The sequence below is a fragment of the Neopelma chrysocephalum genome, unplaced genomic scaffold, assembly GCF_003984885.1.
Source record: "Neopelma chrysocephalum unplaced genomic scaffold, ASM398488v2 Primary Assembly neopelma1_83, whole genome shotgun sequence".
NCBI lineage: Eukaryota > Metazoa > Chordata > Aves > Passeriformes > Pipridae > Neopelma > Neopelma chrysocephalum.
In genome coordinates, this window is record NW_020897745.1 from 2,677,814 (window position 1) to 2,694,840 (window position 17,027).

A 17,027-nucleotide genomic window follows, 5' to 3' on the forward strand; every position below is an offset into this window, starting at 1 on the left:
GATGAGGGGTTCCTGACTCTTCTGAAGGCTGAAGCTTTCCATCTGTCCCAGCATGAGGCTTCACATGCTGCCTCTCCACCTCAGCCTTGTCCTCCCTGAGTGAGAAGATGGCCTAATGTTCAAGATGCTTTTAAAATGATAAATAGAAATATTTGTCATTGTTTCTTCACTTTGTTAAAGCCTTCAACGGGAATTGCTTTGGTTCATTATTTTATTATTAATGTTTGGTTTTGTTCCCTTCCCTCCACCACAACTCTTTAGGTCTGTATGCCCCTTGGTCTCCACAGGAGCTTTCCAGAGAACAATTTGCAGTTGATGGTACAGTCAGGAGCCAAAGGATCCACTGTAAACACAATGCAGGTAATCACAGCCAGGATACTCAGCAGCTACATGTGTTGATGTGATTTGAACTAGAATGTGAGCTCTTGGGAAGCTCTTGTGGGGATATCTAATACCAAAGCAAGATTTTTATTCTGGACTTTGGCATGGAAAAATTTTAGAAGAATGTAATAAAGACCTCAATAGGTGATGGAGGAGAGCCAGTGTTTATTATAATCTATTTTTGAATCACTTCTCAGTACATGAGGATTTATTGCAGCAGCAGACCTGCTTTTCAGAAGGAATGCTGCAGTTCATGCAAACAAATCTACTGTAGGAGAAAGGATTTTTCCTGGCCTCTGTTGGGGACTGACCCTTTTATCGTTCTTCCGCTACTGAATAGGAACAACTAAATCTTTGATTTTGGTGGAAATGGCAAGGATGCTTCTTCATTTTGCTTTTTGCAACACAGACACCAAGCAAAAAACACTACATAAAAATGCCATCTAAAATTCTGCCTCTGATGAGAGAGAATGACCAAAGCTCAAGAGAGGAAGTGTTTTGGTTTGAGATTTTTGTTCTCTTTCTGAGAGGTGGTGAGGATCATGTAGGGACCCTCAAAAAATATTTACCATATTTTTAGTTTCACTTCTCTTTTTATTAAAATAAACATACAGAATGAGAATGAAAATATTGAGGATAAGTCAGAGGGCTGGAATAACTAAAAAGACCAGATGAAATCTTCATGCCTTTTCTGCCTCTCAGTAGCAAGAACATTTCATGAAAAAGTCAACATTTAGACACTGAGCATTTAGTGAACATTTTACTTTTTTTTTTCCTGAGTTTTTCAGAAAATTTATTAAGCTTATGTGAGCATAAAGTTGGATGGAAAAGTTATGTTTCCTTTTTTTCCTGTCCACATTTAGATTTCTTGTTTGCTGGGCCAGATCGAGTTGGAAGGTCGGAGACCCCCACTGATGGCATCTGGCAAATCACTGCCCTGTTTCCAGCCTTATGATTTTTCCCCCAGCTCAGGAGGATTTGTGACTGGCAGATTTCTCACTGGGATCAAACCTTCTGTAAGTTTAACAGAGCTTGTGTTGATACTGAAGTTTATTTAAGTCTTGGTATTTTAATACTGAGTATCTGCAATTATAGATAAATTAACTTTGTTCACCCTACTTTCATATGTAGCTTTTGAGGAATAGCTTAAATTTCCAGTCTTGGTGTAGTTCTCAGCAGAATGATGATGGTATTGTGCTTGTATTTAGGAATTCTTCTTTCACTGCATGGCTGGCAGGGAAGGTCTTGTGGATACAGCTGTCAAAACCAGCCGTTCTGGGTACCTGCAGAGGTAAGAGGCTTGGTTTAGAACTGGAGCCTTTAAAAGGTCCTTTTGTTTGGTTGGTTGGTTTTTCTCTTTTTGGTTTTTTTGGGGAGGGGGGTTTTGAGGAGTGCTGTAGACCAGAACTGCCTGTAGTGCTTAGACTAACTTCACTGTACTTGATTTTTACAAAATTGTTTACTGTCTGAATGTTGAATGTGTGTTCTAAGTCCAATTTTCTACAGGACTAGATCAAGTGGAACTTTATTATCTCTAACATCTCTGGCACATAGCAGCAGCAGCTTCTCCTTTTGGAGAAGTCTTTTTACTGGTACAAGTACAGATGTAGAAACTCCAGGCAACTCTAGTTTTTCTTGGCCACGTTGAGTGACTCTCATCTTTAGTCAAGCAACACCTCCAGTATATGGAAGAAGACGGAAGCTTGTAATTGTTTCAGAGGGATGTCCTCTTCTTTCAGACAACTGTTAAAGAGTGACAGCAGAAATAGTAATTTACTGTTTCATTTTAAGTTGTGTCAGTCCAAGGAAACTGGAGGGAGCAACAAGCTAAAAGCTTTGCCAATATCATTATGCATTTCACTTGGTTGTTGTGTCTGTATGATTTTTGGCTTCCAGAATTCCTGTTCAGCCCTTAAGTACACTTAAGAGGTTAATGAAACACTATTTTTTGTGTTAGAGTTATATCATCAGTGTTGCTTTGTAGCCTCTTAATAGCATTTTTCTTTCTTCTTTTTTTTCTTTTTTAATTTCTTTTTTCCTGTGCAATAGGTGTATCATAAAACACTTGGAAGGACTGGTGGTTCAGTATGACCTGACTGTACGAGACAGTGATGGCAGTGTGGTGCAGTTTCTGTATGGAGAAGATGGGCTGGATATCCCTAAAACTCAGTTCTTACAGCCAGAGCAGTTTCCTTTCATTGCAGAAAACTATGAGGTAGAACACTTAAATCTTAAGTGTTTATATGGGGTAAAGGGGAGACTGAAATGCATGGTTAACATCTGGCCTATCTGTCAGGGATCCAGTGGCAGCAGTTGTTTCTCTCAGTCATTCTCAGAGTAATCTACATTTTTTTTTGCCCCTGTATCATTGTATTCAAAAGATGGAAGCAGATCTTAAGTCTGCAGCGTGATTTAAGTCTCAATTTCAGGAGAGCACCAAGCACTGTCTGTTTTAACTCTGCACTTGAATTCAACAAAAATTACTTTACAGTCTGTCAAGTTTGATTAACTTCCTTTTACCAATGTCATCACTACTTATTACAGAATGGTGATAATAACATAAAGTTATAAGGAGTTTTGTCTCAGTTGGGTTGAAAACCAGTTTTGTAAGTTGTTTTACAGCAGCTGAGCATTTTGGGTAGCAGCAGATGACCTTTTCAGTTTGCTTTGCCTTTTCTGCCACAGTGAGCATAGAGAGAAGAATAATCACACACATAACTTGCTTATAGGTAATCCAGAAGACAAACCATCTGGATGAAGCTTTAGCAAGGATGGAGTCTCACCAAGCTAACCGGCAGTTCAAAGCCATCAAAAAGTGGCGAGCCAGGCACCAAAGCTCTGTGCAAAGAGAAGGAGGTTTTCTGTTGTTTTCCCAAAAGAAAATGGCAAGTGTGAAAGCACAGATTCCAGCAGGTGAAATAAAAAATGGAAGAGATCCTGCTACTTTACAGGTAACACAGAAGCAGCTGAAATGACCAAAAACTTTCAGAATTCAGTGATTTTTTTAATTGCTTTGTATGTCCCAAAGTGTTTCACGGTCTACTTAAACAAGTTACCTTTTGAAGGAATCATATGTCAGCTGTGGGTGATGAAGCTGAGAATTATTTATTAAAGTCTGTGGGCCCTAGTGCTGGGTCAGGAGCTAAAAACTCTGAGGTAAATCTGGTTTTAGAAAACAGCTCATGTTCATGGATGGTTTGGGGGGATTGTTCTTGTTTGGTTGGTTTTTTGCTGGTGGGTTATATAGGTTTTTTTCATGTACAAAGAGTAAGTCTCCCTTGCATGGACAGATATCTGCTAGCTGGATGAGAGCCTGTTTAAATACCAAAGATCAGAGGGCTGAGCCAGCCCTGCCCAGCATTTCCAAAAAATACTCTGGCTTAAACCTCTTGTACATCATGGCACTGATCTATATGGTGTGGCTTCTAATGAAGGTTGTATGTATCGACACAAAATGCAAACAGGTCCTGCTTTTTTCTCAGTAGATAGGTAGATGCAGATACTTGTTTGTCTCAGTATATTAGAAAGCTCAGTGGACAGATCTCCATGTCACAAGCCAATTCCTCCTTCATGAAACAGCAAGGCTTGTAAAAGATTTTAGCTCATTTTCTGAATTGATTTTTTTTTTAAGTTGGTGTTAGCTATTTCTTTTATCAAATGTGACATTTGAAATGTTACTTGAAAAGCTAACAGACTGAAGAAGAGAAATAAAACCTATCAACATGGGTAATAAGACCTCTGCTGGACTATTGGACTTGAATGTTGAGAACTGAAAATCAGAGAAGCTCCTTTTTCATGCTGGCTTTGGACAGGTGAGGTGATAGTGAGCTAGAAGTAAAGATTTAAGTATGTTGAGGGGGTTCACTCCCAAGTTAAAATCATTCCTAGAGGCTGCATTTCACTGGTTTCTGGAGTAGTTACTGTGGTTATATGTCGGACTATTTCAAGCTTGAAAAGAATCCTAGAGACATTTGGCTTCAAAAGTCACATAAAGGAGAACACCATATTTGTAGCTGAGCTGTTTGCTGTGTTACATTCACCCTTACATTTTACGCAGGTTATCTTTTTCTCCTTCACTGCTGTTCCTAGAAGCAGTGTTAGGTGGCTGTGGAGAAACCAGTCTGCTTAAAAATCTCCTCTCCTTTTCAGTTATTGAAGATGTGGTATGAGCTAGATGAGAAGAAACGAAGAAAGTATCTGAAGAAGACAAATAAGTGTCCTGACCCAAGCCTTGGTGTTTGGCGTCCAGATACTCATTTTGCATCTGTTTCAGAAACATTTGAAAATGGAGTCGAAGGTTATATCAATAAATGGGAATCTGAGAACAGCCAAAGTTATATGCACCCAGCACTTTCTTCTGATAGGTAAAAACTTCTGTCTCTACTTCTCTCCACTGAGCCAAAAATCAAAATACATTTTTCGACTGAGTTTGCTAAAACTGAAAAGCCTTTACCACATGTTGTTTTTTGTTGTGGCCTTTGTGAAATAAAGCAGCGTGTTTCAGAATGGTTCCTGAAAGCCAAGTGTGCTTAGTGTGCAGTGGGAGGCCCTGGTTATCTGTTTCTTCCAAACCTGAATTTTCCATGCTGCTGAGGGCTTTGGCAAAGGCCTTCTGGAACAACAGCAGTGTATTACTGTCCCTGTACATATAAAATAATACTTTACAGTAACCTTAAAACCCAAAATATGCTCTTGACACACCTTGGAGTTATCAAGGCAGTTAAGAAGAGCAAGTGGGAGTAAATGGACTCTCTTCTAACATTCTGGGAACTGGCAGCAGAAATAAAATATGGCTTGGGCAAGGCCCCAGTTCTGGGTTAATGGTCTGTGTTTCTCAGATCCGATTGGGATAGGGAATTTTACAGTTTCTGGAGTGTATTTATGCATAAGTTACCAGGAGAAATTGGCTGAAAGATGTAACTTTATTGAACTGAGCAATGTTTTAGTCTTGTCTGAGTTCTTCATTTTGTACATTAAGCTAAACCTCTCATTTCCTGTCTTCAGATTAAAGGATTTGTTATATTTAAAGTGGCAGCGGTCTCTTTGTGACCCAGGAGAAGCTGTGGGTCTTCTTGCAGCTCAGAGTATTGGGGAACCTTCCACACAGATGACTCTGAACACCTTTCACTTTGCTGGCAGAGGTGAAATGAATGTCACATTGGGTATTCCAAGGTGAGAAAACTGTGTCCTCAGTGGGTCCTTTATTTCAGACACTTGGATATATAATTGTGCTTAATCTCACTGGCAGATATATGTGTAATCTTGAGGGTGAATGATCCTTCAGTTTAATAGAAAATTGTGCCTGTTAAGAACTAGTTTAATGTTTTAAAGTTTTACAGTTACTTTTTATCTGGAAAATGAACCAAAATATCTGTGAAGGCCCCTTACTTTTATCTGATATACAGCAAATCATCAGTTTGTTCTGAATAATGTGGGTGCTGACCTGGCCTCGTGTGGGTGTGTGGTGCCTTAGGTGGGAGGTGATTGTGTTACTTTAGAGAAGCAGGGAAGGGGGAGAACATGAGGAAGCGTCCATTATGCATCTGTAGGAAACAGACTTCATTAGTTCTTCTGTTCTTGGAACCATTTATTATAATCTCTATTCTTTTCCCACAACTGGGGGGAAATAATCTCATTGAGGCAGTGGAGCTGCTGTTGTGCTGTGCCTGGTGGGGAACCAGAACAGTGAAAAGGAGCAGTGCAGTGGTAACCACAGCTCTTGGTGCACACAGCTTTGGCAGAACTGCCAGTTGCTGCGTGCTGCCTAATGGAATGAACTAGGCATTCACCTGATTGCAAAGTGCTTTTTTGGCTTAATTTGAAAGATCATTCTTTGTTTAAAGGTTGCGGGAAATACTGATGGTGGCCAGTGCAAATATTAAAACGCCAATGATGAGTGTTCCTGTGTTCAATACCAAGAAAGCCCTCAAGAAGGTGAAACATCTTAAGAAACAGCTCACAAGAGTCTGCTTAGCTGAGGTGAGCCTCCTGTCCAGTGCATCCTTTGAAAATCAGCAAAGCAAAATCCCCTGTTTGAGCTCATCAGTAGGTCTGGCTTAGTAGGAGTTTCCATTTTTGAAGGTTTAACTGTGAATGCAAGATGAGAGGGTCCTTTCTCTTCACCTACTGAACCTGTAATACCTGCTAGGAAGTGGAGTGTTGGAAGGAATTGCAGTGACTGTGGCTGTGTAAGACTTAAATTCAATTTAACCTGTAGAACCCTGTCACAGGCTGCAAACTCTGGAATGTAAAGGAAGGGAAATAGTTCAGAGAAAGCAGTAGTATAATGGCAGAGAGGATTTATGTTTGCTACCATAGTCTTGCCTGGCTTTTTGTCAAGCTCATTTTTGACAGTCTCTAGAATTGGAGGGGTTCTGTTTTGTCTTTGAAACAAGCTAACCTGGCTGTGCCTGGCATAATAGAGACCTTTCTGTTTGCCCCTCACCCCTTCCCAGTCTCAAACAAGTGACTGTGCTCAAAATGTGTGGCTCCATGGAGACTCCATATACTGAAGTGTGATGTGTTCTGTGTTCCCTCTCTTCCTGGGAGTGCAGTCCTGTGCTCTCCTACACGCTGCACCCAATTCTGTCTTACTCTTGCAAGTTGAAAGCAGCAAGGATAAAGTAAAGACTCAGCTGTGTGCTGAAATACTGTCCCGTTCAATGAGCTGGGGTCATAAAATGCAGCTGTTGACCCACTAAGGGTAGTGTCTTGTGAAGAAGTCAGGTGGAAGGTGAGGCTGTTCTCCCACTGTTGTCTTAAGCTAATTTTTTGAAGAGTTGAAGCCAAAAACAACGTAATAGGATAGAATCCTTTTCCTCAGGAGCTCCCACAAAACCTCCAGCAAAGTTTGCCAGTTAGCCTTGTATAATTCTGGTCTCCGGTGGAAAGTAGTGGAATTGCAGGGAGTGGATGAAGTGTCTTCATCAAAGAAGTAACATTTTCACTTGGGGCTTTCGTAGGTCCTGCAGAAAGTGGACATAGAGGAATCCCTGCATGTGAAGCACAAGCAGAACAAGCATCGCCTCTACAAAATCAAATTCCATTTCTTGCCCCATGAATATTACCGAGAGGAGAAGTGTGTGAGGCCCAGGCAGATCTTGCACTTCATGGAAACAAGGTGGGTTTGCTTTCAGGTGTTTTAACATTTGCTCTTCTTTTGCTTTTTTTATGAGCTCTGTATGTTGTTTATTACAGCTGATATGGCTTTCAGAGCACCAGCTTCCTGTGGATGTGCTACCAGGAGCATGTACACAGTTGTGTTTATGTCTTGAATAAAACTGTGGATCTGTGGCATAGTGACAGTGTAGAATTGTATCAGGGCAGACCTTTCACATGTCTCTGATATAGCCAGAGAAGAGCCAAATAAGCAACATGTCATTCCTTATCTTCGGATGCTTAAGCACTTATTACCAGCAGAAATGTTTGAACACTTTAGGTATCCCTTGGTGCTCTCATTGAACAGAACTAAACATTTTCATTTTTTTTCTTTTTTTTTTTTTTTTAGTATTTTAAAAAATAAATCAATCAGAAAAGGCTGGCTTATTTTCCTCCTTTGTTTTTAGCCCCTGCTTCTATTCCCATGTCTGGCCAAATTTGTCTAGTTAAAAGTAGAACATTTAATAAGGGTCTATTGAAAGCTATTTTTGTTTTGTAGAAAGCCTTCATTGATTTCTTCCTCCTCGAGTTCAAGCTGGGTTACTTTATTTTGTATGTGCTTGTTGGTCTAAAAAAGAAAAAGGTCCAGTAATGAACCATCTCTTCTGAAAGTCAATTTAATGGACAGATTTTATATCCAGATGAGCATATAATTTTAAGCTTTGGATTCATGGCTACATCTGTGGTAGTAAGAGAGCCGATACCAACCTTTGATTCCTAAAGGAATGGGAGAGGGATGAGAAGAAAAATTATTTGCCTTGTCCTAGAAGTACTTTTGCATCCAGCAGGGAATATTTGCTGTTATGAGTTGACTGGCTTTTCAACCAAAATAAATTAATTTTCTGACAACTTCAGATTGACTGTGGTGCTGCTGAGCTTTGATATTCTGGGTTGCTTCTTCTGTCAGGTTCTTCAAAATTTTTCTGGAAGCAATTAAAAGGAAGAATGCAAAGATGGCATCTTTTAGTGAAGTCAGCACTCGGAAGACAACTCGGAAGGATTTAGATGATGATCAAGACAAGGTACAGAAAAACACTTCCTGAAAAAAAGCCTCCCTTCCTTTACTTGCTTTTCAGAACCAGCATTTGGAAAAGTGTAGCATGTTTCAGTGTACACAAAGTGTGTGAATACTAAATTGCTACTTAAATATTTTCTTCATGCATAAACTGTCTTTGCATTTTCATAAAATTAACAAGGAAATTAAAGTTTTTGTGTATTAAATCCTAATTCACTGTACTCTGAAAATGCCAGTTTATTTTAGCTTCGCTGAGACAAAAGCATATTACTCTGTTTGCTCCCAGGTCAATGTCCTGTTGTAGCAGTGCTTGTCAAAACTTTTGTATAGGTACTTTGTTTGTTCTTTTTCATGTTCCTTCTGCCACTCCTCTCCCATCAAGGACTGTCATAAGCAGTCTGATAGCTTATCCATCTTGTAGATACTCATCTTTTTTAGTGCTGAAATTATTGTAAGTTCATTTCTGTGTAGTAGTGGGCTTATAGAAATTAATTTGTCCTTGAAGGTAGAACACTGAACACGGGATTGTTAAATTCCAGATAATGATATAAAACCTTTTGATGCTCTTGATGCTTCCTAACAGCCTCATTATCTGATCTGTCATGGGTTTCTAGACACAGAATAGTCAGGAAGCTGTAGCAGAGGAAGAAGAGAACATTGTTGATGCAGAAGCTGATGAAGGGGATGGTGATGCTACAGAAAGTAAACGGAGGAAGAACCAGGAAGAAGAGGTAATGGCGTTGTAGGTGCTCAGCACTGCTCTTTAATTGCCTCTTTCTTCTGCCTGGGTTTGAGTTGGGAAGGAAAACTTCCATTGAAGCAAAATGCTGAAAAAGCTCAAACCCCTCTTGAGAGGAGATAGGAAAGTCTCTGCTTTGTGCTGATCAGTTTTCATTTGGACTTCTTTGAAAGCCTTGTTTTTAAAGCATTGGGTAGATGTGTCTTAACTTCATCTCTTGCTAATTTCATGCCATTAATTGTTTTTGAAACTTTACTGTTCTTAATAAATATTCTCCCTGTCTCTGCATGTTTCTCTGGGTTCAGTATTTCATAAGTACTGCTTAAAAGATGGGTTGCTTTAATTTCAGCAAGAGGGTGGAGTAATTGAAAGTCTTGAGGAAATCCCATCTTCAGATTTGGATTATGGGAAGAGATGAGACTTTTGTGGGGGGAGAAAACTAAATTCTGTTACAGTTCCCATAGCTTGTAGCATCCCAGACTGTGCTGAGGAATAATGGCAAGATTATAAAGAAATAGAGACTGAACTGAATCTGTTGTATTATTTTCTTTACAACAGAATTGCGTTTTCTTTGTGCCATAGGCGAGATACTTGCAAATCAGCAGTGAAGAGTATTCCTGAATTAAACTGTTCATGGTGTGCTTTGTTTCTGTGCAGGTTCTGGCTCAAATAAATACAACTTTGTTTCTTTGCAGGTCGACTATGAGAGCGAAGAAGAGAATGGGGAAGAAAATGTTGATGAGACTCCAGAAGATGAAGAGGCTGAATCAGAAAAAGAAGACAAGACTCCTGGTGCTGAAGAAGATCAGAATAGAGCAGAGGGTGAAGAATCTCAACCTCTTTCATTCATGTCTCAGACTAAAAAAGGGAAAGATCGATTACTTCAGGCAGCAGAGGTGCGAGTAAACGCTGTTGTGGACAGCCACCCATCCATACAGGATTACACGTTTGACACTGAAAATGAGCTTTGGTGTGAGGTAAGGTGCCTGGATCCTCTGTGGGTGGTTGCATGCAGCTCCCATAACAAATGGATCTTTTCAGTGCAGTGCTGCTGTTTTGTCTCAGCGATCTCATATGAATGCAGAAAGTGGCACTACAAGTGTGCTTCTCGACACAATTTTCAGTAATTTCTAATTTTCAGAATGCCTGATGAAACTTCTTTTTAAAAGCAAGTTTTTGACAGGTTTGTCATGGTTTTAATCTTTAAATATGCAATGGACTGCTGTGCAGCTCTTAATGAACAAAAATGATGGCTGGACTGTTGAAAAAAATCTCAACACCTTAAAAAACCAAATAAAAACCCTAACAGACAGATACCCATCCTCTCTTCCCAAAGAAAGCCACCCCAAATAAACAGTGAGTGTAAGTTCAGAGATCTTGAAAGCAACGTGGATGACTGATCTTGGCATGGGGAGTTCGTACTGGCATCGTTCAGCTCGGATTCCAGTCAGATGTTTATGTTCCTAAACACACAACTCGGGTGATTGCAGTTGTCTGCTTTTTGCCTCAAAAGAAGTAGGTCGTTTATTGAGCCTGGTATTCAAACTTCCTTACACTGTGTTGGTTTTTTCCTGCCAGGTTTCGCTGGCGCTACCGCTGACGAAGGTGTACTTTGATCTCTCCTCCTTGCTCACCTCCCTGGCACGCAGCACAGTGATCCATGAGGTGAAGGGGATCACAAGGTGCCTGTTGAATGAAAGCACCAATAAGGAAGGAGAGAAGGAATTTGTTCTGCACACTGAAGGGATAAACATGGCGGAGCTGTTCAGATACTCTGACGTGTGTAATCTATTTATAATCCCAGACTTGAATGATCTTTTGTGTTCTAGGGGATGATGGATGCCATTTCAATTTATCAGGGGTGATCTGTAGCCTTTTCAGCTCTTAAACTCTCTTCCTCCTCCTTTTTACCCCTAGATCTGTTCAGAGCTCAGCAGAGCCTTTTCTCAAGGGCAGCTTGCAAATCAGTGTTTGTGCAGCAGCCAGTGCCTAATGACAGATGATTTCACACCATGCTGCTTACTGTGTCTCTAAACGTTACTCAAGGGAGTTCTTCCATCTAAATGAATTGCAGTGCTTGGAGATGAATAGTTCTGTTACCCCATCTGGCCCATAACTCTACAAATACAGGATTGGTTTAAGATATATCTTCTCTTTTGCTAAAAGTTCTGGCTGTCTGAGACACTGGGAGTTGCATTATGTTGTTTGGAAGATTTTAACACATTCCTCTGCTGCTTGGGATGGTTTGTTGGTTTACTTTTTGTAATTTCAGTTAATTCTCTCCTGTGGTGAGTTTTGATTCCAGTACTCCTGTTCATGTGTATAATGCTGCTTAAACATAAATCCCTGGAATTATTTTTGTCTGTGTTTGACTCTGAGCTGCTTCATAGTTGTTCTGTAACTGTTGGTGCTGCTTAAGCTCATGAAAAATGGAAAAAAAAAGCTATCTGAGCTTAGCTTAATTTATTTGGAAATACAGAGCAACTGCTGTCCTAATTTGGATCTCTATTTTTTTCTGCTTTTAGATTTTGGACCTGAACAGACTTTATTCCAATGATATCCATGCCATGGCTAAGAATTATGGAATTGAATCAGCCCTGAGGGTGATTATAAAGGAAATAAAAGATGTATTTGCTGTATATGGTAAGATTTCTTTGTATTTTTAAAGGTAGTCTTTAATACCATTAGATGGGAAAATGCAGCCGCAGTGCTTACAATTACGGTTTTGCATGATCATTCCATTTATGAGCATATTTTTAAATTGCAGGTTTTCATAATTTTAATCATTCCAGTGTCTTCTGCAAAGACCTTGTTAGTTAATTATTAGGTTTCTTTTAATCAATAGAAAATACACTAGATGAGGTTGAATTTATCCCCCTTTCACAAAGTTTTTCTATTCTGGTATATTTTTTGCAAGCTGTAAGGTCCAAACAAATTAATTATTGATGTCTGAGGAAGCTAACTTAGACTTGTATAGTGACCCTGAGAACAGAATCAGTCTTGCCTCATTCTTGCTTTTTAATGATGGGGATCTAGGCACCAGGGATTTCATATCTTCCCTAAAATAGCTGCACTGCATTGTCTGAATGTTCTTCTCTCTGCATAGATTATTCAGAGAGTTCAGCCTGGGGAGGCTGCCTGACTTAGGCTGCTCAAGTTAGGCATGTTGAAATGCCCTTCAGTGAGCTGAGTCTTGCTGTGAATTAAACTATTGAAAAGAGGGAAGATTAATACAGTGGGAATTTTAGCAAGCAGTTATATCAAACGAATTTGCCAGCTGGCAGCCCAGAACGGTCTCACCTTCAAGTTGTTCAAGAACTGCTTGGTAAATGTTGACAGAGCTGTTAATGATCCCCCATTACACAGTTATTTAGAAATCAGTGCTATTTCTTTTTAGCCTAAACAGGATTTTTTCTGTGGATGCACAGAGAACATCAGAACCTTTCTGACTCCAGAGCCCAGGCCATCGGGTGAGGAGATAGAGCTCTGTCCATCCCAGATGGATGGATGTGTGATCCCCCTCTGCATAAACAGAGATGGTCCAGGCCCTACTGATTTTATGTAGAGAAACTCTGCTGCCTTACAGCATTCCTGACATTTCAGTTTCCCTGGAGAGATATTGTTTTGTATTATAGGTCTGCCTCTCTTGGATATTTGAGGGGAGCAGTTAAGGCAAACACACACTGCCAGAAGAATGTTAATGGAGATGTTCTCCATGTTGATTGGTTCAAGGGGTTTAATTTAGATCTGATTTATTTAAAAACCCCACACACTTAGCCCTTGAATGCTCTGATGATTGCTCTTTCTTGTGTTCTAAGGGATTGTGGTAGACCCTCGGCACCTTTCACTTGTGGCAGATTACATGTGTTTTGAAGGAATTTATAAACCGCTGAATCGTTTTGGAATTCAGTCCAACTCCTCCCCTCTGCAGCAGATGACATTTGAAACCAGCTACAAGTTCTTGAAGGAAGCAACAATGATGGGTAAGTGGTTTAGTTCGAAATCTCTTGCTGCAGCGTTTCACATGTGCTTTGATTTCGTCATAACTTTCCACTATTTTGAGTAAAGCATAATTGCATTAGAAAAAAATGCCAGAGGCTAAAATTTTAATTAAGCCCTTGCCCAGGAAAACGTTCCAGGTGTTTTTAATAAAATTCTGTCAGCTTAAATGAAGTCAGCTCCCACATGTAATTTGTGGGGTCTGCGACTCCTTTCTTTAAGAATTAGATAGGCATTTTTATAACAAACCTTAAGGTTGTTAAGATTTGTTATAGCAAAGCTTTATAACAAGCTACTAAATCTGTCTTTTTCTGTCTCTGCTATTAAAATTATCTTCTCTGCTCTGTTTCTGTGCCTCTCTTATAAATTCCGTATCTTCTCTAGACTTGCTATTCAGCATTTTATTGTGAGAACAGACCTCTTGGTTGTTACTTTGATTTACCACTTTACTATCTTTGCATTTTTCCTCAAACACAGACAAAGGGTCAGGCTCCTTTGTCGAATGGTAGGTTTCTGGTGCCTTTTGAGATTCCCAAGAGTATCCTTCTGCCCTCTAGTTGCCTCTCTGGAACGTGCAGATATGACATGGCTGTGTGGATCATTTAGGACATTTGGAACATCTACATATAAGGCCTTCTATCAAAATAAAACTTATGCTTTAAGTCTGTCATTAGATTATGTGATCTCATGCTTTGGATGCTAATTACATCTCCCTTTTGCAAATAGACTTGGTGTCTGTCACTTGCCAGTCGGATGCTCCCCTTGGATGCTGCTGCACTGCCTCCTTTCCTCCCAGTTACAAATGGGGAAAGCCCTCATCTCTTCAGCTTGTGCCTTAAACTGCCTTGCATAGGTGTCAGAGATGCTTTTATCACTGAATTCCTTTTGGTTAATGCTGCTTTATACCTTTTCTGGGAAGGTAATTTGGGTTTTAATGAACAGTATTGGTTACAATTGACTTAATTCATCTGAAAGTCATAAAAGGAAAGTGTAAATCCAGGGTGAAATTGAGGAGAAGAGGATGTTCTTGTGCAGTTGCACTCCCTGGATTTATGTCATATCACACACTGACTTGGAAACGAAATCCCATGAGCTTTTTTGCCAAGTGAAATGTAGTTTTTGGATAATATTACAAATAAAGACACGCAGTGCATACTGACAGCAGGGCATGGTGACTTGGCAGGAATGCTGCGCTGATTACAAAGCAGAGGGAGTTAATGATTTCACCACGCTGGAAATCAAAGTCATAATAGGGATTGCAGCAGCCTGGATCTAATCTGTTGTAATGTAACTCATAACTTGACTGTACAGTTAAAGAGACACTGCAAGGGAGCCTCGGGGCTGATGGCCCTGAGCAGTAGGAAGGAAAGAGGAAGGTTTGTGGCTGCCGTGCACAGGTTGCTGATCAGGGCTTGGTGTGCAGGGAGCACAGGGCATCACAAGTGAGATCCCTCGGGCTGTTTGCTTGGAGAACGACTCTAACAGGGCAGTTACGACTGTCCTGTTTAACGACCTTACAAAGGAGCTGTTTTTCCTTCAGCTGACACACATTTAGGAGCAGCCATTTGGTTATCCAGCTGTGGCTGAGATCATAGCAGCAAGCACACTGTGCTGTGGTGCAGCTCCTCCCCACATCCTCTGCGTGATAGAAAGTTCAGCACATTTTGCTCAGCAGAAAAAAAAGAACCAAACTTATTAAAAGTTTAACAGTTTTATTTACAATATTTTAACTGCTCTAACGATAAAATTCCAGCTTGCTGTAGTCAGGATGAATGAAAAACAGCCTGGTTGCTTAGAAAAACAGTGGAAGCAAAACAATCCCAACCAGACATGTCATCTGGAGTGCTTCCAAATTTCTGTGACATTATTTCGCTACAGTGAGCAACCACAAAATCGAAGGAATTCATGGAATGTCTCTCCAGTGAAAAGTTCTCTTCCTATCTAGCCAGAAGGATTTAAAATCCACATCAAAACGATTCACTCTAACAAAGGGAAAAGGCAGCAATGACAAGGGAATCTTTTTGGGTTTGCCTCACATGTATTTTTTTTTTAGTGATCTATTTAATCAGCAAAATGTTTTCCCTGGAAAGTCAAATCTGTGTTCTCTTAGAACGTGTTATCTTTCCATGCTGAATAGGGAGAATTTAGTAATGTGTGGCCTAATTCTTTGCTTGGACAAAAAAAAACGGGATGAGATAATAGTTGTTGTAGGAGGGGTAGGAAGAGTTTTGGACTCTTGCTCCCAGAAATCCCAAGTCGGTGTGAACAGCAGGTGGCAGAGCCTCTCTGGACCAGATGGCTTCTTGCATGTAAATCAAAATGCTTTCTTTCCAGCACTGACCTTTGGGCACCTCCTAACAGATTTTGTCTGAATTCTGTTGCAGGTGCCCACGATGAGCTGCGCTCCCCTTCGGCGTGCCTGGTGGTTGGAAAAGTTGTCAAAGGAGGGACTGGCTTGTTTGACCTCAAGCAACCCCTGACATAGTGTTTTGGTGATAACTTAAGAATTCTGAGTGAAATGTTCATAAGAGCTATGTGTGCTCCACAGCTACACAATGAGGGCACATGGCTGTGTCCCCAGTCATCTTCCCTGCGCCAGAAGACTTCTCAATCTGGATACCCAGCAAGCCTTATCTATTTAATGAGTATAGGAGCTATCCTTTGATCCAAAGAAACATTTATTTACTGTTCATCAATGTAAAAAATGAGATTATTGGTTTACATAGAAAAGAATAAAATCCAGGAGTCTGTCTGGGTCTCAGAGAGGCCGTGCAGCAGCTGTGGCAGGCAGAAGTCAAAGCAGAATCTGTTTATGCTGTCTTAATTTTTGTGGGGCAGAATCCCATCAGGGTGGGTGGTGCCAGTTGCCTCATGGTCATTAACATGACAAATTTCCAGCACTGGAAATAGCATTCCAAACTGGCAGGGGTAGCTGGGCAGTGCTGTGCTTAACCTTCTACACTGTATTGAAGCATCTGTGCTCGAGGCATTTCCTCATCTTTTGCTGCACTGGGGTGCACTGCCATGACTTGTATAAACTTTGGAGGATGCATTTTCCTATTCTGCTATTTCATTTAGTAAGAATAATGTGTCTGTGACACATTAAATTTCTGTATTACCTGAACACTGGAATTCAGAGTTTTCATGGTTTCTATAGGCATTTTCCAGTGCCTACTCTTATAACTTCTTTGTGTGGAACAGATCTCACACAGTGAGAGACCTGACTTTTGCTAAGGATTAATTCCTTAAATGCCAATATGAGCTGCTGTGGCAGTGGTTACACAGAAGACCCCTGTAAGAATTAACAAAACAGAGACTGTAAACTATTTTTGCTTACATCTTCTGTATCAAAGACAATATTTAATAAAGGACATTGCAGAGAAATATCCTGAATGCCCTATTATGTGGCTCTGTTACCAAAGGGAGTTCCCTATGTGGCCAACAGCCACCACTTGGACTCTGGTGGCTGTTAAAATCGTGTAGCCCAGAGCTGTTAGCCACTCCTTGGAAATCAGACTTGTTTATGCATTCAACTTTAATCAGAATGCACTGTGCACAAGTAGATACATTCTTGAGAGTATGATCACTACCATCTAGGCAAGGTCTCTTAAAAGTTATCAATGCCTGATCATTCCCACTGGTACCTCAGTGGGAAAGTGCCAGAGCTCCCTTAGGCAGCTGAGAAGGGCCACTTCCAGAGGGGCTGCACCAGAGGGGATCAGAACAGAGTGTGGG

General features: G+C 40.4%; 1 protein-coding gene across 1 annotated transcript in view; it reads left to right on the forward strand.

Moving 5' to 3' along the window:
* Positions 1-16,676, forward strand: part of POLR1A (RNA polymerase I subunit A) — a 32,446-nt gene extending 15,770 nt beyond the window's left edge. Inside the window, exons 19-34 of the mRNA XM_027691263.1 lie at positions 262-360; positions 1,245-1,397; positions 1,590-1,672; positions 2,431-2,596; positions 3,111-3,332; positions 4,531-4,745; positions 5,386-5,553; positions 6,225-6,360; positions 7,344-7,501; positions 8,447-8,561; positions 9,169-9,285; positions 9,989-10,270; positions 10,872-11,072; positions 11,819-11,936; positions 13,112-13,276; positions 15,677-16,676. Of these exons, the coding sequence (XP_027547064.1) occupies positions 262-360; positions 1,245-1,397; positions 1,590-1,672; positions 2,431-2,596; positions 3,111-3,332; positions 4,531-4,745; positions 5,386-5,553; positions 6,225-6,360; positions 7,344-7,501; positions 8,447-8,561; positions 9,169-9,285; positions 9,989-10,270; positions 10,872-11,072; positions 11,819-11,936; positions 13,112-13,276; positions 15,677-15,777 (2,499 nt within the window). The 3' untranslated portion in view covers positions 15,778-16,676. The remainder of the gene's footprint in view (positions 1-261; positions 361-1,244; positions 1,398-1,589; positions 1,673-2,430; positions 2,597-3,110; positions 3,333-4,530; positions 4,746-5,385; positions 5,554-6,224; positions 6,361-7,343; positions 7,502-8,446; positions 8,562-9,168; positions 9,286-9,988; positions 10,271-10,871; positions 11,073-11,818; positions 11,937-13,111; positions 13,277-15,676) is intronic.
* Positions 16,677-17,027: the final 351 nt, after the last annotated feature.